The sequence below is a fragment of the Pan paniscus genome, chromosome 20 (assembly GCF_029289425.2).
Source record: "Pan paniscus chromosome 20, NHGRI_mPanPan1-v2.0_pri, whole genome shotgun sequence".
Taxonomy (NCBI): Eukaryota; Metazoa; Chordata; class Mammalia; order Primates; family Hominidae; genus Pan; species Pan paniscus.
Window position 1 is genome coordinate 7,447,528 of NC_073269.2, and position 27,891 is coordinate 7,475,418.

The 27,891-nt window shown below is 55.1% G+C and overlaps 1 protein-coding gene and 1 long non-coding RNA gene across 7 annotated transcripts; both read right to left on the reverse strand.

The window, feature by feature from the left end:
- Positions 1 to 1,351: 1,351 nt before the first annotated feature.
- Positions 1,352 to 11,663, reverse strand: TLE5 (TLE family member 5, transcriptional modulator). Of its 6 annotated transcripts, none has more exons than XM_034945918.3 (7): positions 11,139 to 11,663; positions 9,610 to 9,707; positions 6,146 to 6,209; positions 4,779 to 4,823; positions 4,125 to 4,187; positions 2,579 to 2,653; positions 1,352 to 2,499 (listed from the first exon to the last, which is right to left on the reverse strand). In XM_034945918.3, exons 1-7 carry the CDS (start codon positions 11,364 to 11,366, stop codon positions 2,278 to 2,280), a joined length of 795 nt encoding a protein of 264 aa, XP_034801809.2. In that variant the 5' UTR covers positions 11,367 to 11,663; the 3' UTR covers positions 1,352 to 2,277. The 6 variants fall into 6 exon arrangements, with proteins under 6 accessions (XP_034801809.2, XP_034801810.2, XP_034801812.1 ...); XM_034945919.3 differs by having other exon boundaries at positions 1,352 to 2,496; positions 11,139 to 11,381; XM_034945921.4 differs by lacking the exon at positions 11,139 to 11,663 and adding an exon at positions 10,613 to 10,935 and having other exon boundaries at positions 1,352 to 2,496.
- A 1,536-nt stretch (positions 11,664 to 13,199) lies between these two features.
- On the reverse strand, positions 13,200 to 24,496 carry LOC134729586 (uncharacterized). Its single transcript, XR_010110805.1, has 2 exons — positions 24,370 to 24,496; positions 13,200 to 14,647 (listed from the first exon to the last, which is right to left on the reverse strand). It is a non-coding gene; the product is annotated as an uncharacterized LOC134729586 (long non-coding RNA).
- Positions 24,497 to 27,891: the final 3,395 nt, after the last annotated feature.

Here is a 27,891-nt window from a genome sequence, read left to right on the forward strand (position 1 = left end):
GTGTTCTCTCTGAGTGTACTGGCCAGGCACGGGGGCTCACGCCTGTAATCCCAGCACTTTGGGAGGCCGAGGCGGGAGGACTGCTTGAGCCCAGGAGTTTGAGACCTGGGTAACATGGTGAAACCTCATTTCTACAAAAAAAAACAAAAAAAAAACAAAAAAAACACAACTATATATATATATATATATATATACACACACACACAAAAGATTAGGCGAGTATGGTGGTGCATGCCCACTGTCCCAGCTCAGGAGGCTGAGGCTGAGGTGGGAGGATCACTTTAGCTCAGGGAAGTTGAGGCTGCAGTGAGCTGTGATCACACCACTGCACTCTAGCCGGGGCAAGAGAGTGAGACCCTGTCTCAAAAACAAACAAACAAACAAACAAAAACACCCAGAACCGAAAAGAAGTGTACCTGTGTGGGCACTGGGGCCTCCTCTTTCTCTAAGGGAAGAGAATGTCCTTTAGGTCTTCAGATCTCGGGTGCAGAAATCAGCTCTGCCACTGACTCACTTATTTTATTATTAAAAAAAAAATTTTTTTTTAGGAGATGGGGTCTTGCTATGTTGCTCAGGTTGTCCTTGCACTCCCGGCCTCAGGCAATCCTCCCACCTCAGCCTCCCCACTTACTAGTTTAGGGACCCCTTCGCCTTTTTAAGCCCCCTTAACTGCCTGTCTAAACATCAACCACCTGGGCCATGCTGTGTGACCTGAAGTCTTCAGCTCACCCTCTCTAGGCTAGGCATCAGAGCAGTGTAGGCCAAATGCAGAAGCATGACCCACCAACTCTTTTTTTTTTGAGACAGCGTCTTGTTCTGTCGCCCAGGCTGAAGTGCAGAGGCATCATCTCAGCTCACTGCAACCTCTGCCTCCCAGGTTCAAGCAATTCTTGTGTCCCAGCCTCCTAAGCAGCTGGAATTACAGGTGCACGCCACCATGCCTGGCTACTTTTTGTATTTTTTTTTTTTTTTTTGAGATGGAGTTTCGCTCTTGTTGCCCAGGCTGGAGTGCAGTGGTGCGATCTTAGCTCACCGCACCCTCCTTGAGTTCAAGTGATTCTTCTGCCTCAGCCTCCCAAGTAGCTGGGATCACAGTCGCCCGCCACCACACCCAGCTTTTTTGTATTTTTAGTACAGACAGGGTTTCACCATGTTGGCCAGGCTGGTCTCGAACTCCTGGCCTCAAGTGATCTGCCTGCCTCAGCCTCCCAAAGTGTTGGGATGACAGGCGTGAGCCACCGCACCAGGCCACAGCTAGGAACTCCTGATGTTCTAGGAGGGTGTCTCACATTGGAAGGAACCCCGTCCTCCCCCGGGGGCAGCCACAACACAGAGGCAGGGACACAGCACCGAAGCTTCTCACATCTTTATTGGAAAGGCACAGCTAAGCCCACCCTCGATACAGCATTTTCCACTTCTCTCTGTAGAGATCAGACGACTGAACACGAGATAAGCTGACTATATACAGACACAGGTGTGGGTGTTGCTTTTTTTTAAAAACATTTTTGTCTTTTTTTTTTTTAATATCCCCTTTCTTAAAAGACAAGCTAGTATACTGGAAAAAGAAAAAAATAATAATAAAATAAAAACCAAGACAACTTTAGTACCCTCATCTTTATTTGGGGAGGGGAGGGAGAATCCTGGGTCGCCCACCCTCACCCTGCTCCTCCCAGCTCAGCTAAGCTCATCCCTCGTGCCCCCCCCCTTTTGTGGGCGATGGGAGAGGACCAGGTGGGCGTGGAGGTGTCTGGAACTAGCAGAGGTGGTGAGTGGGGCAGGTGGAGGTGGGAGCATACCTGGGACCCGGGGTCGGGGGAGACTCGGGGTGCCCAGGACGGGAAAGGGGCAGCTAGCATTGCGTGCATGCAGTACCAGGGTGAGAGGGCTGTGGCATGTGTCCCGAGGGGCCCAGGCAGACTGTCAGTTACACATGTTCAAAATGGGGGAAGGGCCGGGGGTGCTGCGCTTCGCGAGGTCTTGCTCCCTTGGGACCTGGTCTCCCATCTGACCCTCCGGGCCTTAGCTTGCCTCACATGTCAGGGCAAGTATCCACCTAACCAGGCTGCAGGGGAGGAGGAGGGAGGCCGGGACTGGGGTAGGAAGAAAGCTAGAGGTGGTCTGCAAGCTGGGCTGGGGCCCCCGCCGGCGGCCACCATAAATACTATGGGAGTTTAGCCAATCCCGAGCTCCGCTGTGTCTTGTGCTGAACATTCCTTTCTCTCCGTGCCTCTGTCTCCCCTCTGTCCCCCCTCCCAACCTCCCCGTCCCGGCCCCCTGCTAATCCGACTTCTCGCCATCATCCTCCTGGTGGGTGTCACCGTCGTGCCCGTTCTTGTCTTCCTTGGAGAGGTGGGCCTGGGAACCCAGCGCGGACAGCGAGAGGAGGCCGGTGCCTGCGCTGACCGCCGGCAGCGAAGGCGGCTGCAGCCCCACGGGCAGTGGGGTCAAGGGCAGGGCCAGGGCCTGCAGCTGGGACAGCTGGTGGGCTTGGAGCTGCTGCTGCAGGGCGGGGGAGGGGAACATTAGCTGCCTGGGGCCCGCCTGTCCCCCGCCCACCCGCCCAGGTCCCCATACATACTCGGATGATAGAGTTCAGCTCGGGAGCGGTGACCTGCTTGGCCCTCTCAATTGCTCCCAAGACCTGCTGCTGGTGCTGGAAGGGGGTCGGGGGAGAGGAGAGGCAGTGATTCCTCCTGATCCTGGGAGAGGAGGGGGGGACGGCCCTGAGGCCAGGAGGAGCCCTACTACCAAGTGGGCCATCATGTCTGCTCCTCCCAGTGGTTTTCAACCCCATCAGAAAGCGCCCTCCCTCTCTCCAACTGCTTCCTTTCACCAAGCTCGTCTCTTCATCTGGCCAACGGAGACAAATAGAAAAGTGTAGAAAACAATTAAAAAGGTTTTGTGCTGAGTAGTTAGGAAACAGCTTTTGAGTGAGCCTGGGAGAAACCCTGGATCCTGACCTATCCTATGTGCACAGCCACCTGCAAAGACGTGAAACATGTGAATGTTTGTGCAGTACACAACCTGCCCCACTGTACAGGGACGTCCTGATCCTAGGAGCTCCAAGACTGTGCCCTGAGTCTGGCCAAATTGAGCCCTTCTCTTACCATGGCTGGGGAGGGCCCAGTGAATTCTGGCAGGGCTGGCTGGAGAATGGGCCCAGATTCAGGGCAGTTCCTCCCCGAGCTCTCCCCAAACACCTGACTCTGTGGCCAGCAGATGCTAGAATCTACCAATCTCCCTTTTTGCCTTGGCTACCAGGAAGCCTCTGTTCTGAAGGGCTCCAAGTGCCCTTTTCTCTAGGGCTTTCATTGGGTCCTTCTAAGACTTGTCCCTGGGCAAAGCAGGGCACCCAAAGGATCCTGAGATACCCACAGGGATTGAAGAGGAAGTTACAAACTTTTGACAGTAAACTTGGCAGGGACAGGAGATGGGCCTTACATGGCCCTGGGGAGGGGCGGCCTCGCATCCTGAGCCTCAGAACCCAAGAAAGGAGAAGAGGAGCTGGGCGTCAGGTTCGTCTGGGTGTGTGTGTGCATGTGGTAATGTGTGCTCAGGATCACGTGTGCCCACGTGTAGCTGCACATTCCCGCATGCGTGTCCCTGTGCTGTCTGCACACACGTGTATCCGTGTCTGCATCTGTGTATCTCCCGTGTGTTGATGTGCTCGTGCCTATCTGTGTGGCTGTGTCCATGTGTGACCACCCTGTGCTACCCCTTCCCCCACAATCCCCTAACACACCCTCTAGTCCTTGGTCCTGTGCAGCCCGCACGGCCTGGGGGATGATGTCTCAAGAGGGTGAAAGGAGGAAGAGAGATGAGAAAAAAACATTCCTGGTGCAGTTTAGGCCCATCTGACATTTCCACCTATGACATGACTCACTCCAGCTGGGAATTCCAGAGCAGGGTGAGGCCCGCCCCCCACACGCCTGCACCCCTGGAGTGTCTCTGGCCCGGGGATTCTTCTGCACAGGCCAGCTCTGGTGTCCAGAGCCAGGGAGGTCCAGAGAGCAGAGGCGTGTGCCCTGGGGCGCCCAGCACACCACCCAAGATGGCTGCAGCGGACAGGGTCTGGGCAAGTGCGGGGCCCCCTCACAACCCCTCCCCAAGGCCCTGGCTCTTACCTCTTGGGAGAGGTAGGGCAGGACCTGGGCACAAATCCCGTTCAGCCTTTTGACGATCTCCGCCTGGAACACACAGATGAAGCCGGCTTCAGTCCTGGGCGGGTGGCAGGTGCAGGCTAGCCACAGGAGGCCTGCGCGGGGCCCGGCCCAGCCCTGCCACTTGCGGCTTCTAAGAGGGGCTAGGTCTGGCCAGGGTGGGATGAGCAAAGCCGTGTTCGGGCCCGAGGGCAGCCAGTCAGTGGCAAAGGTGGGCTGGACGCCGGCTGTCGCCTGCAGCTTAGAGTGAGGTAAGTGCAGGATGAGGCCAGACTGCACATTCCTCGGTTGCATTCCTCGGGGGTCGGCCACTCAGGCCCCTGGCAGGTAGTAAGCGCTTGTGGGAATGTAGGGAGGGCTGGGGGCCGTAGGTTGTGGGGAAGGTCTCTGCCCCTCCCCACCACCGGGAGAAACACTCCCAGGGAGGCCTGAAAAAGAGGCGGGGCGGGGGGGAGGAGAGCGGGAGCTTGGGGAGGGCTTAGGAGGTAACAGGATAACCGGGCTGGCTTGGTGCCCAGCCGAGGGCCGGCCGCTACCTGCCTGGGGGTGCCCAAGGGGGGGCTGGAGGTGGGGGGAGGAGGGGGAAGGAGGAGGAGGAGGAGGAGGAGATGGGCGTACCTGTTTGTGCATCTCGATGTTCAAGCCGTAGGACATCTCGTAGTACTGTATGGGGGAGAGAGAGAGGGAGCGGGAGATGGGGGCGGGGAAGGATGGGGGGACAGGAAGACAAAGAGATAGGGGAGTGGCAGAGACAGACAAAGGGGGGAGACAGCAAGAGACAGCTGAGGGCAGGAAAGAAAGGAGAGGCAGGTGGGAGGGAAAGAGGAGGGAGAGACGCCCACACCCAGCGTCCCAGCCCGCCCTGGAGAGGGGCAGGGGGCCGCTGGGGCTGCAGATGGAGACTGGGGGCACTTTAGGTCCCTAGCCCTGGCCTGGCTCCTCCCCCACTCCGTGTGCACCGCGAGAACACGCATTCCAGGGCTCCTAATCTTGTATCTTTCTATGTCTTGTCTGCGGGTGGGCCCAGACTCCAGGGAAGTTTGCCTGCCTAGGTATAAACAGTGAGGGGTAAACAAAGCCTGCTGGCTCTGGGGCCAGCAGCTACCTCCACCCCAAGCCCCAGATCTCACCCTGCCCCTCCCCTGCTCTAAACCCTCCCATGGCTCCCTGTCACCCCTGGGGGAAAACCAAGTTCATTCCCAGGCCTTCACGTAGTTTCTCTGTCTCTGTCTGGTGAACTCCTACTCATCCTGCAAGACCCCAGCTGTGTGCCCCATTTCTCCATATAGTCTTCCTCAGGCAGGTCCTAGGTCCCTCTCTCTGACCCCAGCCCTATCCTTCTGGCTGGGAGGGTCAGGGTCTGGCTCTGCCTCCCCCACAGTCTGGGAGATTTGGGTACTGGGCTGAGACCCCAGCATCGCTGCTCAAGGGCCAGGCCAAGGGTGAGTAAGGGAGGGGATCTTTGATGCAGAAATCGCCACCTGGCGGTTACAAAACTGAGCAAGTGATTCTGGCAGCAGCAATGCAGTGTCACACCTCAGCCCCCCGAAATGGGTAGGGCTCAGACTCCCTCCCACAGGCTTCTTCTTTGAGCTCGGGCCCAAAGGGGTTAAGCGTGTGGACGCTGGGACCTTGGCGGTGGGGAGGGACTCGGCTGCTCCCCCACGTCAGTTCCTGGCTGTTGGCTTTCACAGCCGGTGAGCCTCCCTCTCCTCCCTCCTCCGCTGCCAAGGACAGCCGGGGGACCTGGCAGGGCCGGTCTGCAACCCGGCGGTTTGGCACCTCGGCCACTGCCTCGGCCATCTGCCAGGCTAGCGAGGCAGGCTCAGCCCAGCAGGGGCCGGCTGAATGGAGAACAGGCCCCGATCCTCGCGCTTCCCAGGGGAGGTGGCCGGGGTTGAAGGAGCAGCTGCCCATGGTGGAGGGGATGTGGGGGGCCCTGTCGCCCGCCCCCAACACTGGACCTGGGGGCGGAGTGACGTTACCATCACATAGTGACGCTGCATCTCTGACTTCTCACTGGCCAACTTGTCACATTCGAGCTTGAGGCTGAGGAGGCACGGGGGGAGATGGGGTGGTTAGTGGCGGCTGGGCGGGAGCCCCCCACCCTCCGTTATCCAGGGGAGGAAACTGAGGCTCCAAGTCCCCTGTAAGGGCAAGATCAGCCAATTCTCAGAGGGTCAAGCAATAATTTCTTTTTTTTAATTGAGACGGGGGTCTCCCTATGTTGCCCAGGCCGGTCTCAAAAACTCCTGGGCTCAAGCAGTCCTCCTGCCTCGGCCTCCCAAAGCGCTTGGGGTTACAGATATGAGCCACCCACCGTGCCTGGCCAATGAAGCCATAAACTTTCATAGGGGCTGAGGACATTGAATTGAGGGGCAGGGAAGTTGGTAAGAGTTGAGCTCTCTGTGATGCTGCGGGGAGGGGAGAGCGTCAGGGCCCCTGACTGTAAGAAGAGGGTGATGAAACCACCCTTGCAGATCTGGTTGGGGGGAAATAAGCAACATTATAGTAACATTATAGGAACAACAGAAGTTAGAGGGGGCACAGTAACGCTAGCTCCGAGAGTCTCACGAGCCTTCACCTCTCACGATCCCGACGAGGCCCGCAACGTCATTGTCACGCTCCTTTTATAGATGACACAGTGGACACCCAGAGAGGGTGAGGAACTGGCTCAAGGTCACACAGCCAAGCAGCAGCCCAAGCTCTCAACCACAGGGGAAAATTTTCCAGACCCAAATAGAACGTACAAAGAGGCCGAGAGGGTCTGGGGCTGCAAGGCGGCTCCCGGCTGGACTTCCCAAGGGGACCCTAGCTTCACGGGGGGCCTGGGCTTCCCAGGCAGACCCCTCAGCTCCCTCTTAGTCCTTCCTAACAGCCTTTTTTCTTTAGCTGGGACAAAACACACCATTTCTCCCACTCCACCTGGCCAGTCCGGGTGGCTGACACCAGAGCTTCCTACAGGCCCTCCCGGGAAGTATGAGCTGTGGGGCGTTTCTCAAAGCCCCCATGAGGGCGTCATGGCCGGAGGGAAGAGAGCAGGCAGGAGGGCCTCCCAGTCCAGGAAAAGAACTGGTGATGGTGGTGGGGGAGGTGTCCTTTAACCTACTTAAATTCAACCCAGCACAGGGCCCTGCGGACCTGGCTGTGGCTTACCTGCTTCTGCCATCCCCACCCCCTCTCGGACTGGGTTCAAAGCTCAGCCCTGCGTCTTCCCTGCTGTGTGACTCTAGGCAATCTCCACTACCTCTCTGGGCTTCATTTCCTCCTCTGTGAGGTACCACTAACAACCTCGCAGGGTGGGGTGGAGAAGAGTCAATGAATTCAGACAAGAAAAGTTCTAGAACAGTACCTGGCATACAGTAAGCATCCCATAAATGCACATGGCTCTTAGGATACCCCAGGAACCTGGCATTTTGCTCCACCGGAGAAGAGTGTGCCGGGTTAGGGATGCTTTGGCCGCCACCAATTTTTCTCTAGTTTTCTTTTAAAATGTGCATTTGTTGTTACCATTAAAAAAAAAAACAAAAAAAAAAAAACTGGGGCTGGGTGCAGTGGCTCACGCCTGTAATCCCAGCATTTTGGGAGGCCAAGGTGGGTGGATCACTTGAGGTCAGGAGTTTGAGACCAGCCTGGCCAACATAACGAAAGCCCGTCTCTACTGAAAATACAAAAATTAGCCGGGTGTGGTGGTGCACGCCTGTAATCCCAGCTACTTGGGAGGCTGAAACAGGAGAATCGCTTGAATCCCAAAGGTGGAGGTTGCAGTGAGCCGAGATCACGCCACTGCACTCCAGCCTGGCGACAGAGCAAGACTCCGTCTCAAAAAAATAAAATAAAATAAAAAAGAAGTTTCACTCCAAAGCCTGCATTTCTGGCCTTTCTTGAAAAATAGGATGATCTGGCCACCCAGGGGCTGTTACGCCTCGAACATCCGGTGTGTGCCTCTGATATGGTAGGGTCCCTCGTTGGACAGCAGGAAGCCCAGGCCCAGCGGATGGAGACCCCAAAGCTCAGAGAGGGCTTCCGGCTTAGCAGAGGTCACACAGCACTGTGACCGCCATCTGATCCCTTCCCTGTGGAATCAGGTCAGCCCCGGGGCTCACCAGGCGGTCTCCAACCCTTCACATCGAGGAACCCGCACAAAAGCTTCTGGGGCCTGCATGGAAAGCCGACTCCAGCACCTTCGACTGTCAGTGTCTCAGTTTGCCCAGCTTGAGAATGGGTACGACAGTCGGACGACAGGAAGGATGAAGCACGAGGAGGCACGAACGGTCTTGAGCACATAGGGAGTACCCAAAAAGGTGGGATACTTGCAGCAGCAACAACAAAATCGAGATTCCCCTTTCTACTTGGAGGAAATCCAGGATCCTTCCAGGAACACTTCTGGGGTGGGCACACTTCAGTTTAGAGAGGGCCCCAAGGCCAAACGGGGGTTTGAGCATAGCCTGACTTTCTCCAGATTCCCAGGCCCGGCGTGCCCCTCCAGAGCAGGGCAGGCGAGAACCTATATCCTTAAACCAGGAGAGAGGCCTGGTGCAAACCTCAGCCTTGCCACTTCCTCAATGCTATGGACACCCCCGAGGAAATAACATCTCTGGGCTTAAGTTTCTTTTTTTCTTTCTTTCTTTTTTTTTTTTTTGAGACAGAGTCTCCCTGTTACCCAGGCTGGAGAGCAGTGGCTCCATCTCTGCTCACTGCAACCTCCGCCTCACGGGTTCAAGCAAGTTTCCTGCCTCAGCCACCCGAGTAGCTGGGATTACAGGCGCCCGCCACCACACCCGGCTAATTATGTATTTTTGGTAGAGACGGGGTTTCACCATGTTGGCCAGGCTGGTCTCGAACTCCTGACCTCAAGTGATCCACCTTCCTCGGCCTCCCAAAGTGCTGGGATTACAGGCATGAGCCACCACGCCTGGCCTGGGCTTAAGTTTCTTTAAGTGTAAGAGGACTAAATAGTTCTTTCCCCTTAGATACCGCAGCGTGGCAAGCTCTTCAGAAACGCCAGATTTCTGAAAGAAGCAGCACCTTGGAGAATCTGACGGGTGCTGGGAACCCTTTCTCCAAAACTGGGCAAAGAGAGAGATGACCAGGCTGCAGAATGTTTCTGTTTTGGGGGTTGAGGGATGGCGAGTCCGTGCCGTAACTCCAATTGTTGGAAGGTCTTTTATCCAATGGGGGACTTGGGGGTATTGGGGAGGAGGGAGGGGCTCTGAAGCCACACAGCTGAATCTTTGGGCAAATTATTTAACTATTTTTGTGCCTCGGTTTTCTCCTCTACAAAATGGGGCTGTTTAAAATAAATGAATTCAGTATTTGTCAAGTGATTAGGTCAGAGTCTAGCATATATTATTTTCCCAATCTCCAGGCCTCAGCCTTGCCATCTGCGCAGAAGAAATGGGGGGACTCACATTCTCGGGATGCAGGGACCCCCAGTCCCCCAGCTCACCTGTGGTACTGAGCTTGCAGTAGCTGAAATTCGTCTTTGATGCGGTCGCAGGAGTCCGAGGTGGTGAATTTGAGTTGCTGGGGTAGGTGCGAGGAGCCCTGTAGGGATGGGGCGGCCCGGGTCAGGCCCAGGCGTGGGCTGGACCCCCCTCAAGGGCCGGCTAGGAGGGAGCGGCCGCGCAGCTGCGGCGCCCCCCCTCCTGCCCCACTTCCTGGGCCCGTGTTTACGGCCCCTGGCGCGGCCCCCACCCGCGCTTCCTGCCCCCCACCTCTCCCGGGGGAAGCCGAGCGGGTGGGTGCGCCCGGAGCCGCCCCGTCCCCTGCCACCCCCAGGCAGTGGGGGTGCGTTTTAAGGCCCGCCCTAGATGGGGGGCAGGGTGCGCCCTCTACCGCCCTCCAAAGCGCCGGGAGGGAGTGCACATCCGAGGGGGGTGGAAACGCGCCCTAGGGAGCCCCCTCCCCAAGTTGGGGGGCAGCGAGTCCTCCCTGCAAAGTCCTCTTGGGGGAGGGGTCTCTCTCTCGGTGCTCGAAATCTTCCGGGGGGGCCCACGCCAGATTCCCAGCGCCCTTCCTCGGGGACACGCTCTTCCGGGAGGGGTGCGCCTCGGATCGCCCCCCCCACCACAGGCCCCCAAAGGATCCCCGGGCTAGAGGTGCCTCGCGGGGCTTCCGGAGCGCCCCAGGCCCGAGGCCAAGGCCGTCCGAGGCCCTGACTGTCCCGGCGGGTTGGGGGGGGGGCGCCAAGCCGGGAGCTGCGGCGGGGGGGCTCGGGGCTGGGGTGGATCGGGAACTGGAGGGGGGTGTCCGGGGGCCGGCGGCAGGAGGGGAGGGGGGTCGCGCCGGGCTGGGAGCTGGAGAGGGAAGACAGGGCCGGGGAGTTGGGGGGGGCGCCGGGCCGGAGGCACCGGGCCTGGGGGTTGGGGGGCGCGGGGCCGGGAGCCGGGGGTCGGGGGCGTAGGGCCCGGATCCGGGGTGGGGGCGCCGGCCGGACGGGCCCCGCTTACCGAATGCCTGCTTTGTGGAAACATCATGTCAATCGCGGCGGGGGGCGCGGGCTGCGCCCCGGCTGTGCGCCCCGGCTCGGGCTGCTGGGGGCGCCGGGCGGCCGCGCCTTTGTCCCGGCGCCGATCGGCAGCTCCCGGGGCCGCCGCCGCCTCCCGCGCCCGGCCTCGCCCGCTTCCTGCGCCCCCTCCCCGCGCGCCCGGCCCCGGCGCGCCCCGGGCCCCGCTTCCTGCGCGCCCGGCGCCCCTCCCCGCCCCTCCCCGCCGCCCGCCTCCCCGCTCCCCGGCCCCACCGCTATTGTCTAATGGCGGCGACGCCTGCAGTGGCCGCGGCTCGGCTGCTGCGGAGGCTTCGGCTCCACCTGCCGCCGCCCGTGCCCCGTGCGCGCCGCCGAGGGGGGGGACGCGCGCGCCCGGGGAGGCCTGCGGATCCCCACCCCGGCCCGCCTCCCCGGGGCCCGCCCGCCGCGGTGACCTTGGGCCCGGCCCGCCCCCGCCCCGGGCCGCAGCCCCCGCCACCCCCTCCTACCCGGCAGCCGGCCGGGTCTCGGTTTCCCCATCTGTCAAAGAAAAGGGACCCGGCTGCCCGCGTCGAAGCCGCCGGCCGTGCTGTGGCACGACCTGGACGCGTGCCACGGACGTGCTCTGTGACCTTGGCTCTGGCTGGGCGGTGGTTCTTGCTGAGCCTCAGTTTCCTTTTCTGCAGAAAGGCAGCGGTAATGCCGCCTTCCTCAGGGAAGCCATTCTTGTGACACATTTATAGAACGCCTACTGTGTGCCAGGCCCCGCTGCTCCAGGGCCCTGGGGTGGGGCGGGGGGGTGGTGGGTCCCTGCCCTGGTGGTGGTGCCTGGAGACAGACAGAGACAAATTCACAAGCTGAATTCCTGGCAGGTCAGATGGTGGGGACAGTTCTGCAGAAAAACCAGCCGGGAGGGTGGCAGGGTAGGAAGGTGCAAAGTTAAAGAGGTGGGAGGGAGGATCAGAGACGGCTTCCTCCACCCCTAAAACGACCTGAAGAAGGAGGGAGAACAGGGGGATGGGGTACAGAGGTAGTCAGAGGCAGGACCAACAGGTGCAAAGGCCCTGGGGCAGGACTGTGCCTGGCAGCAGAGTGCCCAGGGGGAGGTCAGGAAGGCCGGAGGGAGGCAGGGCCTGCGGCTTCGTGCTTTTGCCCAGGGCCCCCCCACCCCCCAGCAGGGCTTGTGCTTGGGTTAATATTTACTGCTGCATTTTGAGATTCCTAATCATTTTTGAACAAGGGGCCTTTGAGTTTTCTTTTGCACTGGGCCCTGCTAACTCTGTAGCTGGTGAAGCAGGCCAGTCCAGCAAGGACTTGTGGGTCTTGGGGAGGATTTGGGATTTTGCTTTGAGTGAGGTAGGAGCCCTGGAAGGCTGTGGGAGGAGGAGGGACAGGACCTGGTGGTTGGTTGGTTGGTTTTTTGAGATGGAGTTTCGCTCTTGTTGCCCAGGCTGGAGTACAATGGCGCGATCTCAGCTCACCGCATCCTGGGTTCAAGTGATTCCTGCCTCAGCCTCCCGAGTAGCTGGATTACAGGCACGTGCCACCACGCCCCGCTAATTTTGGAGTTTTAGTAGAGACGGGGTTTCTCCATGTTGGTCAGGCTGGTCTTGAACTCCCGACCTCAGGTGATCCACCCGCCTCGGCCTCCCAAAGTGCTGGGATTACAGGCGTGAGCCACCGTGATCGGCTGTTTGTTTGTTTTTGAGATGGAGTCTCACTCTGTTGCCCAGGCTGGAGTGCAGTGATGTGATGTTGTCTGACTGCAGCCTCTGCCACCCGGATTCAAGTGATTGTCCTGCCTCTGCCTCCTGAGTAGCTGGGATTACAGGTGCGCATCACCACGCCTGGCTAATTTTTGTATATTTAGTAGAGACGGGTTTCACCATATTGGCCAGACTGGTCTTGAAATCCTGACATCAGGTGATCCTCCCACCTCCACCTCCCAGAGTGCAGGGATTACAGGTGTGAGCCACTGCGCCTGGCCTTGGACTTGGGCTTTTGCTCTGAGTGAGGTGGGAATCCTGGAGAGCCGTGAGAAGAGGAGGGACGGGACCTGGTGGCGGTTATTAAAGGATCCCTCTCTCTGCCACGCAGAGAACAGGTCCCAAAGAGGCTACTGAAATAAGGCTATGACATTAAGGTCCCCCTTTGGCAGGTGCGAAACACAGTGTCTTCATCATCGTCATCCACTAGGCAGCCTGCTCCCTTGAATGAATGCAATTGATTTGGGCCTTGGGTGTTCCCATCTGTAAAATAGACTTGGAACCCTAGGCTCCTTACTTTGGCAGGTAAGGGTGATAGCCCTCAGTGATCAAGATTAATAATCTTTAAAGCAGTGTTTTAATATTTTTATTAAAAAAAATTTTTTTTTTGAGGTGGAGTCTCACTGTGTGGCCCAGGCAGGAGTGCAGTGGTGCCATCTCGGCTCACTGCAAGCTCCGCCTCCCGGGTTCACGCCATTCTCCTGCCTCAGCCTCCCGAGTAGCTGGGGCTACAGGCGCCCACCACCACGCCCCGCTAATTTTTTTTTTTTTTTTTTTGAGACGGAGTCTCGCTCTGTCGCCCAGGCTGGAGTGCAGTGGCGCGATCTCGGCTCACTGCAAGCTCCGCCTCCCGGGTTCACGCCATTCTCCTGCCTCAGCCTCCCGAGTAGCTGGGACTACAGGCGCCCGCTACCACGCCCGGCTAATTTTTTGTATTTTTTAGTAGAGACGGAGTTTCACCGTGTTAGCCAGGATGGTCTCGATCTCCTGACCTCATGATCCGCCCGCCTCGGCCTCCCAAAGTGCTGGGATTACAGGCGTGAGCCACCGCGCCCGGCCTAAAAAAATTTTTTCAGACACAGTCCTCTGTTGCATAGGCTAGAGTGCAGTGGTGCAATCATAGCTCACTGCAGCCTCCCACTCCTGGGCTCAAGTGATCCTCCCACCTCAGCCTCCTGAGTAGCTGGGACTACAGGAGTGCACCACCATGCCCAGCTAATTTTAACATTTTTTGTAAGCCGGGAGCAGTGGCTCATGCCTGTAGTCCCAGCACTTTGGGAAGCCAAGGCCAGTGGATCACAAGCTCAGGAGTTCGAGACCAGCCTGGCCAACATGGTGAAACCTCGTCACTACTACAAATACAAAAATTACCAGGGTGTTTTGGCGGGTGCCTCTAATCCCAGCTACTTGGAGGCTGAGGCAGGAGAATCGCTGGAAGCTGGGAGGTGGTGGTTGCAGTGAGCCAAGATCGCGCCACTGTACTCCAGCCTGGGTAACAGAGTGAGACTCTGTCTCAAAAAAAAAAAAAAAAAAAAAAAAAAGATGAGGCTAGGAAGGATTAGGATTTTGGATTTTTAAGATTACTACTACTTGGTGGCCGGGTGTGGTGGCTCACACCTGTAATCTCAGCGCTTTGGGAGGCCGAGGCAGGCGGATCACCTGAGGTGAGGAGCTTGAGACCAGCCTGACCAACATGGAGAAACTCCGTCTCTACTAAAAATACAAAATTAGCCTGGCATGGTGGCTCACGCCTGTAATCCCAGCCACTTGGGAGGCTGAGGCAGGAGAATTGCTTGAACCTGGGAGGTGGAGGTTGCAGTGAGCCAAGATTGTGCCACTGCACTCCAGCCTGGGCGACAAGAGCGAAACTCTGTCTCAAAACAAACAAACAAACAAACAAACAAACAGAGATTAATACTACTTAGTAACAGCCAAGCCTTCAACCAACCACAACACCCTTGTTTTTCCTGCAGGGCCCTGAGAGACTGCGTTCCTAGACTGCCCCTGAAGCCAGTCCTGCCGCTGGCACCCCTGCCACCCCACCCCCACCACCGTGGGGACCAGACACCCCATCTCCTGGGAGGCCACCTGCTAGTGTTTATTTAGGCAGGCGCCTTCCGGTATCAGTGTGCCCGCCCAGTGACCAAACAGCCCCATTTTCGAAGCCCCCACACTGTCGGGGGAAGCAGAACTGGACACAGATACCTTGAGCACGGTGAGGTCAGGGCTGGGCCGCCCACAGGGACCTAGGCCTGTGAAGGAGAGAGTCATTGTGAAATCATCGTTTTTAGAAAATAGGGTTTTTTCCTGCATAGAAGGCAGCCCAGAATGGTGGCCCACAATATAAATAATCAACCAAGCCACACAGGTCTGTATGTTTTTGCTCCGCACCAGGGGCTGCCTTAAGCACTTTAACCTTTAGGTACAGTTGTCACGCCCATTTTAGAGATGGGGGAAAACAGGCCGGCAAGGTGGCTCAGGCCTGTCATCCCAGCACTTTAGGAGGCCGAGGCGAGCAGATCACTTGAGGATCAGGAGTTTGATACTAGCCTGGCCAACATGGCGAAACCCCATCTCTACTAAAAATACAAAATTTAAGGCGTGGTGGTGGGGCACACCTGTAATCCCAGCTACTCTGGAGGCTGAGGCAGGAGAAGCGCTTGAACCTGGAAGGCGGAGGTTTCAGTGAGCCGAAATCGTGCCACTGCACTCCGGCCTGGGCGACAGAATGAGACTCTGTCTCCAAAAATAAAAAATAAAAAAAAAGAAAATGAAAAAAATGGGGAAAGTGAGTCACAGAGAAGTGAAGTGACTTGGCCAAGTGGGTAGGGGGCAGAACCACGATGTTATCCCAGGCCTTTGATCTTGACCTTGGGCCTTTGAGCACTCTGCGGTGTGGCTTCTGGCTGGGACACGATGGCAGCACGTGCTGCTGGGCTGAGGAGCTGGGATTTTACCTGGAGGGCACTAGGGAGCCACAGGGGGTTTTAGAGCAAGATTCTTCAGTTAGCGCCATTGCATTCCACCCTGGGCGACAGAGGGAGACTCCATCTCAAAAAATAAAAGTAGATTGCATCAAAATAGTGTTTATCCTGATGACTTAGGTATTTGGCATCCCCTTAGCTTTTTTATTTTTTTTTGAGACAGGGTTCTGACTGTCACCCACGCTGGAGCGCAGTGGTGTGACTTCGGCTCACTGAAGCCTCGACCTCCCAGGCTCAAGCAATCTGCCCACCTCAGCTTCCCGAGTATCTGGGATGAAAAGCGTGTGCCACCACGCCTGGCTAATTTTTGTTTTTCATAGAGATAGGGTTTCACCATGTTACCCAGACTGGTCTTGAACTTCTGGGCTCCAGCAGTCTGCCCTCCTGGGCCTCCCAAAGTGCTGGGATTACAGGTGTGAGTCACCACGCCCGGCCCCTCTTAAGTTTGGCGCCTGATGAAAGGACCTCACTCTCGGCCGGGCGTGGTGGCTCACACCTGTAATCCCAGCACTTTGGGAGGCCGAGGCGGGCAGATCATCTGAGGTCGGGAGTTCGCGACCAGCCTGACCAACATGGATAAACCCCGTCTCTACTAAAACTACAAAATTAGCTGGGCGTGGTGGTGGGTGCCTGTAATACCAGCTACTCAGGAGGCTGAGGCAGGAGAATCGCTTGAACCCAGGAGGCAGAGGTTGCGGTGAGCCAAGATCGCACCATTGCACTCCGGCCTGGGCGACAAGAATGAAACTCTATCTCAAAAAAAAAAAAAAAAAAAAGGACCTCACTCTCAAGTACACTCACCCTGGTCCTAGCCCTGCCTCAGTCAAATAGCAAAGTCTGCTTTTTGGACATTCTGGCCCAGATCATTCATTCTCTTGGGGGGCAAGGGGCGTCCTGGGCACTGCAGGGTGCTGAGCGGTGTCCCTGGCCTCTACTCACTCCATGCCAGGGGCACCCCCGAGATGTTCCCCCCACAGATGTCCCCAGACATCACCCAGTGTCCCGTGGGGGGCACAATGACACGAGAATGAGCACCCCTGGCTTAGAGCATGGAAGAAACAGGGCAGCTGGTGGTAGAAGGTTCTCCCCGGTAGTGTGATGGGAGGATCAGGCGAGAGATGGGCAGCCTGGGCTGGGCCCATGGCAAAGAGCTTTTTTGGGGAGCATAACAAGAACAGAATGCAGATGGCGGGAGGGTGAGGAAGGGCAGACAGCTTGCCGCAGGAGGGAATGTGTAATTAATTGGCGAGAATTGGGGTTTAAGCACATCACACTGTCTGAGTGGCTGCCACTGAGCCCCCCTACCCCACACACATAACCCCCCACCCCCGTCCCTGACCCCACATGTCCGGCTCACGGTCCTTCCTCTCCCTGGGATTCTCAGGGCCACATCTGGGGCCAAGGTGGGGCGGGGATCTGTCTCATGGATCCAATCGTCTGAGACCAGCCTCAAGGCCTGGTTACAAATGAGCGCTGGGCCCCGCGGCCTCCAGGGCAGAGCCTGGCGCTGGCGCGTGATGGATGGAGCCGCATGGCCATTAATCACAGGCCGGTGAGGAAACAGGTGGCCGCCGTGCAGAAGCAGGGACCTCCCTCTGCTGGGCCTGGGTGGAGGTAGGACTCAGCTGTCCAGCCCTGGGGTTGAGCTCCCGGACTGCTGCTACCTGGCCGGGTGACGTGGGGCCATGAGAGTTCACTGCTCAAGACCTTAGGGTCACCCCACCCCTACTCCCAAATGCAGCTTCAGATACTTAGAGAGCAGTTACTGTGTGTCAGGCATGCTTGTAAGTGGAGGTTCTGAGCAGTGACCAAGGAGAGAAATCCCCCCCACCCTCCACCTTTGGGAGCTGATAAGCTTAAAACTTTTATTTATTTATATTTTTGGAGACGGAGTTTAGCTCTTGTTGCCCAAGCCGGAGTGCAGTGGCGCGATCTCGGCTCACTGCAACCTCTGCCTCCCAGGTTCAAGCGATTCTCCCGCCTCAGCCTCCCGAATAGCTGGGATTACAGGCGTGAGCCACCACGCCCGGCTAATTGTTTGTATTTTTAGTAGAGATGGTGTTTCTCCATGTTGGCCAGGCTGGTCTTGAACTCCTGACCTCAGGTGATCCACCCGCCTCGGCCTCCCAAAGTGCTGGGATTACAGGTGTGAGCCACTGCACCTGGCCCCATTCTTGATTGAAGTGTCACTCTCTCAATGAAGCTGCCTTCAGCTTCCCTATTTGACTGAGGCAGGGCTAGGACCAGGGTGAATGTACCTGGGAGTGAGGTCCTTTCTTAAGGCATAAAACTTAAGAGAGGCAGGGTGAGGTGGCTCACGCCTGTAATCTCAGCACTTTGGGAGGCCAAGGATGGCAGATTGCTTGATCCCAGAAGTTCAAGACCAGCCTGGGTAACATGGTGAAACCCCAACTCTACAAAAAACAAACAAACAAAAATTAGCCAGGTGTGGTGGCATGTGCCTGTTGTCCCAGCCACTCAGGAGGCTGAGGTGGGAGGATTGCTTTAGCCCGGGAGGCTGAGGCTGCAGTGAGCCAAAATCACACCATTGCACTCCAGCGTGGGTGACAGAGTGAGACCCTGTCTCAAAAAAAAGAAAGAAGGCTGGGCGCGGTGGCTCACGCCTGTAATCCCAGCACTTTGGGAGGCCGAGACTGGCGGATCACAAGGCTAGGAGATCGAGACCATCCTGGCGCGCGCACACACACACACACACACACACACACACGCTGGGCGTGGTGGCGGGCGCCTGTAGTCCCAGCTACTCGGGAGGCTGAGGCAGGAGAATGGCGTGACCCCGGGAGGTGGAGCTTGCAGTGAGCCAAGACCGCGCCACTGCACTCCAGCCTGGGCAACAGAGTGAGACTCCATCTCAAAAGAAAAAAAAAAAAAGAAAGAAAAAAAAAGTTAAGGGGATGCCAAATACCTAAGTCATCAGGATAAACGCTGTTTTGATGCAATCTACGTGTTTTTGTTTTATTTTGTTTTGTTTTTTGAGACAGAGTCTCGCTCTGTTGCCCAGGCTGGAGTGCAGTGGTACGATCTCGGCTCACTGCAAGCTCCACCTCCCGGGTTCACGCCATTCTCCTGCCTCAGCCTCCCCAGCAGCTGGGACTACAGGCGCACGCCGCCACGCCTGGCTAATTTTTTTTGCATTTTTAGTAGAGACGGGGTTTCACCGTGTTAGCCAGGATGCTCTCAATCTCCTGACCTCGTGATCCACCCGCCTCGGCCTCCCAAAGTGCAGGGATTACAGGCGTGAGCCACCACGACCGGCCCACTTTTTTTTTTTTTTAGACGGAGTCTGGCTCTGTCGCCCAGGCTGGAGTGCAATGGCGCAATCTCGGCTCACTGCAACCTCTGTGATCCACTCACCTCCCCTTCCCAAGTGCTGGGATTACAGGCATGAACCACCGCGCCCAGCCAACAACATTTTAACAAATCAAAATTAAGGAAAAAAAATCCACAATGAACAAAATATCAAAATGTTAAATAAAAATCTTGCATAACTCACTCAGACTGCCTCCTAGGCCCAGCTCATAGAGGCCTCAACCCATATTCCGCGAGCAGGTCATGAGGTCAGCGTTTTCCCTGCTCCATGGGACACAGCACTGTCTGACGTGTAATGCGGTTTGTGTGTTTACTTTCTTGAATGTAGGCCCCGGGAGGCAGGGGGTTTGGTGAGTCCTGGTCACTTTTGTATCCTCAATACCTAGAACAGGGCCTGGCTCAGTATAAATGCCCAATAGTTACTGAATGAGTGAATGAATAAATGAATGAGTTAATGAATAAATGAATGGGTTAAGACGACACACCAGGTTGTTGCAGAATTAAATGAGATAAGACCCTGGAAGTAATTAGCACACAGCACCCAGTTGGCTCTTGACATCCTTAATCTACACCTTATGGCCTGAGTACAATGTTCTGATTGGCCAGCCCTGGGTCACATGACATCATTGAGAAATTTTATGGCCTGAGTAGAATGCTCTGATTGGCCAGCCTTGGGTCACATGACTTTTTTTTTTTTTTTTTTTTTTGAGACAGAGTCTTGCTCTGTCACCCAGGCAGGAGTGCAGCGGCGCGGATCTCGGCTCACTGCAAACTCCGCCTCCCGGTTTCATGCCATTCTCCTGCATCAGCCTCCCGAGTAGCTGGGACTACAGGCGCCCACCACCACGCCCGGCTAATTTTTTGTATTTTTAGTAGGGACGGGGTTTCACTGTGTTAGCCAGGATGGTCTTGATCTCCTGACCTCGTGATCCACCAGCCTCAGCCTCCCAAAGTGCTGGGATTACAGGTGTTGGCCAGCAGGCCTGGCCTGGACAATTACTTCCTCTGAGAGGCCTTCTCTAACCAGTCATATGGAAAAAACAAAAAATATTGTTATTATATCACTCTATTTTATTGTTATTTATCTATTTTTATTTATTTATGTTTATTTAACATTTTGATATTTATTTATTTTTGAGACGGAGTCTCGCTCTGTCACCCAGGCTGGAGTGCAGTGGCATGATCTCGGCTCACTGCAACCTCCAACTCCTGGGTTCAAGTGATTCTCCTGCCTCAGCCTCCTTAGTAGCTGAGATTACAGGCATGTGCCACCACGCCCGGCTAATTTTGTAGTTTTAGTAGAGACGGGGTTTCTCCATGTTAGTCAGGCTGGTCTCGAACTCCTGACCTCAGGTGATGCCCCCCCGCCTCAGCCTCCCAAAGTGCTGGGATTACAGGCATGAGACACCGCGCCTGGCCCAATTTTTGTATTTTTAGTAGAGATGGGATTTCACCTTGTTGGCCAGGCTGGTCTCCAACTCCTGACCTCAGGTGATCTGCCTGCCTCGGCTTCCCAAAGTGCTGGAATTACAGGTGTCAGCCACTGCACCCTGGCTGGGCTGATTTTTTTTTTTCCCAAGAGTCAGGGTCTCACTATGTTGCCCAGGCTGGTCTTGAACTCTTGGGGTCAAGCAGTCCTCCCACCTTGGCCTTCCAGAGTGCTGGGATTACAGGCATGAACCATCGTGCCTGGCCTAATTTTATTTTATTTTTTTAGTCAGTGTCTTGGGCTGTCATGCAGGCTGCAGAACAGTGGTGCCATCATAGCTGATTGCAGCCTCGAATTCCTGGCCTCAAGTGACCCTCCCACCTCAGCCCCTCAAAGTGCTGGGAATAGATACGTGAGCCACCAGGCAGGCCAGCTGTCATCTTTATTATCTGTCAGCCTGAAAGATCCATGAGAGTAAGGAGCGGACTGCCTTCTGCACTGCTGTGTCCCAGGGCACAGCTTGGGGTCTGGCAAAGAATTTCTACTCAGTGCAAACATCAGGTCTTAGTGAAATGAAAGAATGAGTTAGTATTTATTTATCTGGAGATGGAGTCTTGCTCTGTCCCCCAGGCTGGAGTGCAGTGGCGTGATCTGGATCTCGGCTCACTGCAACCTCTGCCTCCCGAGTTCAAGCAATTCTCCTGCCTCAGCCTCCCAAATGGCTGGGATTAAAGATGTGTGCCACCATGCCTGGCTAATTTGTTTTTTTTTTTTTTTTTTTTTGGAGACGGAGTCTTGCTCTGTTGCCAGACTGGAGTGCAGTGGCGTGATCTCGGCTCACTGCAACCTCCACGTTCTGGGTTCAAGTGATTCCCCTGCCTCAGCCTCCCCAGCATCTGGGATTACAGGAGTGTGCCGCCATGCCCGGCTAATTTTTTGTATGTTAGTAGATACGGGGTTTCACCATGTTGGCCAGGAGGGTCTCGATTTCCTGACCTTGTGGTCTGCCCGCCTCAGCCTCCCAAAGTGCTGGGATTACAGGCGTGAGCCACCGTGCCCTGCCTTAATTTTTTATTCTTAGTAGAGACAGGGTTTTGCCATGTTGGCCAGGCGGCTCTCAAACTCTTGACCTCAGGTGATCCACCTGCCTTGGCCTCCCAAAGTACTGGGATTACAGGCGTGAGCCACTGTGCCTGGCTGACAGTAACTGTTTATTATCCCCATATTCCAGATGAGGAAACTGTGGCTCACAAAGGGGCGATCATGGATTTTGTCTGCCTTCCTCTCCACCCCCAGAGCTCTGTCACACAACACGGCTTTATTGAACACTTGCACGCCTGGTCTTCGTCTAGATATTAGGGATACAGTGACCCACAAAGCTCCAACCTTACAGCCTAGCAGGGGAGCCAGACATTAATAAAATCACTTTACAAACATATGTGGTTATAATCCCTCAGCAATCCCATTGGCTCCAGCTTTACCAATATACCCAGAATCCAATCAATTCCCACTAACTATAGGGTTACCATCCTGGCTCATGTCCCCATCAACTTGTTCAGTGCAGCAGTCTCTCATCTCATGTCGTATTTTTTGAGTGGATGTGACAACGGAATTACAATAACAACAACAACAACAAAAAAACGGAATGGCTTAAGTCCATGGAACTGAACATTCATGACATTAGGGCTGACTTCAGGCATGGCTTGATCCAGGAGCTCCAACATTATCAGGATCCTGTGTCACTGTGCATAGCTGAGACAGCTGTCTCCCATGGCAGCAAACAAACACCGTTCCCCAGCAGCTGTAAGCTTTCATCCTCCCAGCTCAGCAACTCCAGCCAATTCCTTCTGCTTAATTACAGCATGTCTTAGGACTCATTCTCATTGGCCAGGCTTAGGTGACATGACATCCCTGATATAATCCCTATGTTCTGGCTGGAATACTCTGATTGGCCAATCTTGGGTCACATGACTTTTCCATTTAAATCTTTTTTTTTTTTTTTTTTTGGAGAGGGGAGATGGAGTCTCATTATGTTGCCCAGGCTGGAGTGCAGTGGCATGATCCTGGCTTACTGCAACCTCCACCTCCCAGGTTCAAGTGATTCTCCTTCCTCAGCATCCAAGTAGCTGGGACTACAGGCGCATGCCACCACACCTGGCTAATTTTTGTATTTTTAGTAGAGACAGGGTTTCAGCATGTTGGCCAGGATGGTCTCATTCTCCTGACCTTGTGATACACCCGCCTCGGCCGCACAAAGTGCTGGGATTACAGGCATGAGCCACTGCGCCTGGCCTAATTTTTGTATTTTTCTAGAGATGGTGTTTCACCATGTAGGCCAGGCTGGTCTCAAACTCCTGACCTCGTGATCTGCCCACCTCAGTTTCCCAAAGTGCAGGGATTACAGGCATGAGCCACCACGCCTGGCCTGTTGTGGTTTTGAGATGGGGGTCTTTTTATGTTGCCCAGGCTGGTCTTGATCTCCTGGACTCAAGCCACCCGCCCCCGCTTGGCTGCCCAAAGTGTTGTGATTACAGGCATGAGCCACCGCACTGGGCCAAATGTGTTTTGTTTTTGTGCTTTTCACCGTCCCCAGCGCCCCCAGCGCCCCCAGCTGCTGGCCTTGGGAGCCTGGTGTTGGCAGGACTGTGAGTCGCTGTTGGGGTGTTTAAGGGCCTTTAAAAGGTGTTCCCAGCATTTCCCGGGGGCTGTGCACTAATTAGGTGATTAGTAGGCTGACTCCTGCAGATGTCTCTCTGGGGATACCGGGGGACTGTGGGGAGCAGGGAAGTGTGGCTGCCTACTTGGCCTGCCCTCCAGAGGCCCCATTGCCTCCCCATAGACACCCAAGGGGTAAGTGCCAGCCTCAGCTTTACGACAGGTGGGCTGTGTGTCTCTGGACAAGTGGCTGTCCCTCTCTGGTCCCATCTATCTGCTTTCCCATCTATCTAGTGGGCTGTGGGCATATACTATGGTCCTGTAGGACCCGGAGCCACTATTCTTGCTCTCTGTTACTCAGATACCTCTAACCTCTCCTCCCAGCAAAATAATCATCCCCTTTATCATAAATGGCCGAGGTTTACCAAATTTTCTCAGAGCCCCAGCACTGATCCAGGCCTTCAAGGTAGGCGCAGTTATTACTACTTTTTTTTTTTTTTTTAATTTCAGAGACAGGGTCTGGCTCTGTCCCCCAGGCTGGAGTGCAGTGCATGATCATAGTTCACTGCGCCTCCACCTCCCAGACTCAAATGATCCTCCCAGCTCAGCTTCCTGAGTAGCCGGGACTACAGGTGCACACCACCACACCTGGCTAATTTTAATTTTTTTTGTAGAGAAGGGGTCTCCCTATGTTACCCAGACTGGTTTTGAAATACTGGGCTCAATCGATCCACCTGCCTCAGCCTCCCAAATTGTTGGGATCACATTTGTGAGCTACTGTACCTGGCCAAATTTTGTGGGGTTTTTTGTTGTTTGTTTTTTTGAGACAGAGTCTTGCTCTGTTGCCCAGGCTGGAGTGCAATGGCGTGATCTTGGCTCACTGCAACGTCCACCTCCCGGGCTTAAGCAATTCTCCTGCTTCAGCCTCCCGAGTAGCTGGCATTCCAGCTGCCCACGACCACACCCAGCTAATTTTTGTATTTTTAGTAGAGATGGGGTTTCACCAGTTTGGCCAGGCTGGTTTTGAACTCCTGACCTCAAATGATCCGCCCACCTCGGCCCTCAAAGACCTGGGGTTACAGGCATGAGCCAATTTCTGGGGTTACAGAAATTGAGTCCAATATCTGCTCACACCAGAGACCAGGATAAACTCCCAATGGGCCAGACAGCATAAACCAGGGGGCCCCAGCTCCTGGGACTCACCTCCTCTCTCCCTCCCCACTGAGGGTGTGGATTTCAATGTGTACAGCCTCCTAGACCCAGTAGGGCAGATGATCATGGGACACAGAGTCTCTTGGGGGGGGGGGGGTCCGTGGAATCCCATAACCCAGGGGGTCTCAACCAGGGTGATTCTGCTCCCAGGGGGCACTGGGTGATGTCTGGGGACATTTGTGGTTGTCACAATGGTGGGTACTCTTGGCATGGAGAGGGTGGAGGCCAGGGATGCTGCTCAGCACCCTGCAGTGCCCAAGACGGCTTCATCCCAGAGAACTATCTGGCTCCAAATGTCCACAGCGTCCAGGGGAGAGACCTCATTCCAGAGCTCGATAGCCACCAACCATGCATGGTTACTTACGTTTACACTGAGATGGATGGAAACGGGCCAGGCTGTAATTAACCCCAGCGCTTTGGGAGGTCGAGGCGGGAGGATTGATTGAACCCAGGAGGTCGAGGCTGCTGTGAGCTATGATCGCGGCCCTGCATTCCAGTCTAGGTAGCAGTGACAAGCTATATATATATATATATATATATATATATATATATATATATATATATATATATGATGAAAGATGCATTTCCTCAGTTGCCCTGGCCACGGTTCAGGGGCTCAGCAGCCCACCAGTAACCACCACGTGGGACGCCACGGAGCTAGAATGTAGGCGTTGTGGCAGAAAGTCCTAGCGGGCCGCGCTGCGCGGAGACCTCCCCGGGTGCAAACGCTCCCCGCCCCCCACCCACGCGGCGCCCGTGCCGCCGGCCGCTGTTCCACGGATGCCCACACGGGGGCAGTGTGTCATCAGGATCTCGCGCACCTTGGCTCAGGTCGCCTGCACCTGCCCTCTCCCCAGGAGGGTGAGCCAGGCCGCTAGGGGTTTGGAGACAGCAGCCCCTCGGCTTACAAATCCTTTGCGAGCACCTGCTGTGTGCCAGGCTGTGTGCTGGGACAGCTCAGTAAATCAGAGAGTCTTATCCATGCTTTCTCACCGTGGACTTTACGGGAGGGATGGTTCTCTGGGGTGGGGCTGTCCTGGGCACTGCAGGGTGCTGAGCAGCGTCCCTGGCCTCCACTCACTCCATGCCAGGCGCACGCCCCAGTCGTGACAACCACAGATGTCCCCAGACATCACCCAGTGCCCCCTGGGAGCAGAATCATCCTCCAGGTGAGAATCCCTGGGTTAGGGGATTCCGCAGACCCCCAAGAGACTCTGGATCCCATGATCCTCTGCCCTGCTGAGGTCCCAGGTGGCTACACACATTGAAATCCACACCCTGAGTGGGGAAGGAGAGAGGAGGTGAATCCCAAGGGTCCCCACGGGTTGTACCATCTGCCCCATTGGGAGCTTATTCTGCTTTCTGGTGTGAGCAGGGAGCAGACTCAATTTTTCCCCCAAATAATTAACTACGAGATCCCCATTCTAGACACTGTGGACATTCAAGGCTGGATTGTTCTCTGGGATGAGGCCGTCTTGGGCACTGCAGGGTCCTGAGCAGAGTCCCTGGCATCCACCTACTCCATGCCAGGAGCACCTCCTCCCCAAGTCCTGATAACCAGAAATGTCCCCAGACACTGCTGTCAATCTCTTGATCAAGGGGTGCAAAATCACTGCCACCTGAGAATTCCTTTATTTTAAAAAAATTTTTTTTGAGACAGAGTCTTGCTCTGTCAACCAGGCTGGAGTGCAGTGGCATGATCTCAGTTCACTGCAAGCTCCGCCTCCCAGGTTCATGCCATTCTCCTGCCTCAGCCTCCCGAGTAGCTGGGACTACAGGTGCCCACCACCACATCCAGCTAATTATTTGTATTTTTAGTAGGGACGGGGTTTCACCATGTTAGCCAGGATGGTCTCGATCTCCTGACCTCGTGATCCGCCTGCATTGGCCTCCCAAAGTGCTGGGATTACAGGCGTGAGCCACCGCACCCGGCCAAAAATTCCTTTCTAGTGAATCAACTCATCACACATATAAATATTTATTTATTTATTTATTTTATTTTTATTTAGTTTTTTTGAGACAGAGTCTTGCTGTTGTCGCCCAGGCTAGAATGCAATGGCAAGATCTTGGCTCACTGCAACTTCCACCTCCCGAGTTCAAGTTATTCTCCTGCCTCAGCCTCCCGGGTAGCTGGGATTACAGGCACCTACCACTGTACCCTGCTAATTTTTGTATTTTTAGTAGAGACGAGGTTTTGCCACATTGGCCAGGCTGGTCTTGAACTCATGACCTCATGATCCACCTGCCTCAGCCTCCCAAAGCGTTGTGATTACAGGTGTAAGCCACCGTGCCCAGCCTACACATAAATATATTTAAATTATGAAATAAGCAGTTATGGCCAGGTGCAGTGGCTCACGCCTGTAATCCCAGCACTTTGGGAGGCTGAGATGGGCGGATCACGAGGTCAGGAGATAAAGACCATCCTGGCTAACACAGTGAAACCCTGTCTCTACTAAAAATACAAAAAAATTAGCTGGGTGTGGTGGCGGGCGCCTGTAGTCCCAGCTACTCAGGAGGCTGAGGCAGGAGAATGGCGTGAACCCAGGAGGTGGGGTTTGCAGTGAGCTGAGATCGCGCCACTGCACTCCAGCCTGGGCGACTAAGTGAGACTCCATTTCAAAAAAAAGAAAGAAAGAAAGAAAGAAAGAAGCAGTTATATGAGGTGAGGGAGCTGTAAACTTTTCTTGACCATCACATCTCCACCCAGGTAAAAGTGATTCTCCTGCCTCAGCCTCCTGAGTAGCTGGGACTCCAAGTGCCCGCCACCATGCCTGGCTAATTTTTGTATTTTTTAGTAGACATGGGGTTTCGCCATATTGGCCAGTCTGGTCTCGAACTCCTGGCCTCAGGTGATCCGCCTGCCTCGACCTCCCAAACACACATATACACACATGTACTCAGGACAGAGGTTTAAGTACCTGCATAACCCCAATAACAATTGCACAAGATAACTCTTCGCTCTGCAAAGCACCACGCACTGTGATGTTTCCTATTCTACTTCATTTAAAATATATATATGGGTCATGATCCACTGAATTGATTTCTCCACCCACAGACTGAAAAAAATAATAATTAAAATAACGACTGGGAATCACGCACTCCAGAAACATCCCCAGGCCCTTCCACTGTAGAAAAAAATGAATGAGCCAGGCACCAAGGCTCACACCTGTAATCCCAGCACTTTGGGAGGCCTAGGTGGGCAGATGACCTGAGGTCAGGAGTTCAAGACCAGCCTGGCCAACATGGTGAAACACCATCTCTATTAAAAATGCAAAAATTAGCTGGGTGTGGTGGTGGGAGCCTGTAATCCCAGCTACTCAGGAGGCTGAGGCAGGAGAATCGCTTGAACCTGGAAGGCGGAGGTTGCAGTCAGCCGATATCGTGCCATTGCATTCCAGCATGGGTGACAAGAACAAAACTCCATCTCAAAAAACTAAATTAAAAAAAAAAATTAGTGGTAGCCCGGCACGGTGGCTCACACCTGTAATCCCAGCACTTTGGGAGGCTGAGGTGGGAGGATAGCTTGAGCCCAGGAGGTTGAAGCTGAAGTGAGCCATGATTGCACCACTGCACTCTAGCCTGGGTGACAGAGTGAGACTCTGACTCAAAAATAAATAAATAAATATAAATGCCTCCTTCTCACTTTATTTATCTGTCTATTTTCCAAATAGATTCATGGATTCTCTCTCTTTTTTTGTTTTTGTTTTTGTTTTTTTTAGATGGAGTTTCGCTGTCGCCCAGGCTGGAGTGCAGTGGCACGATCTCAGCTCACTGCAACCTCCGCCTCCTGGGTTCAAGCAATTCTTGTGACTCAGCCTCCCTAGTACCTGGAATTGCAGGCATGCATCACCACACCCAGCTAGTTTTTGTATTTTTAGTAGAGACG

Bases quoted from the DNA above. Each gene is read 5' to 3' on its own strand.
- TLE5 (XM_063600759.1), bottom strand. From the start codon at position 11,366: ATGTGTCACAAGAATGGCTTCCCTGAGGAAGGCGGCATTACCGCTGCC. The intron at 9,708-11,138 runs GTAGGAGGGGGT...CCATCCCTACAG, and splicing joins GAGACCCGGCCGGCTGCCGG to GGCTCCTCGCACCTACCCCA. The intron at 4,188-4,778 runs GTACGCCCATCT...TGTGTGTTCCAG, and splicing joins ACATCGAGATGCACAAACAG to GCGGAGATCGTCAAAAGGCT.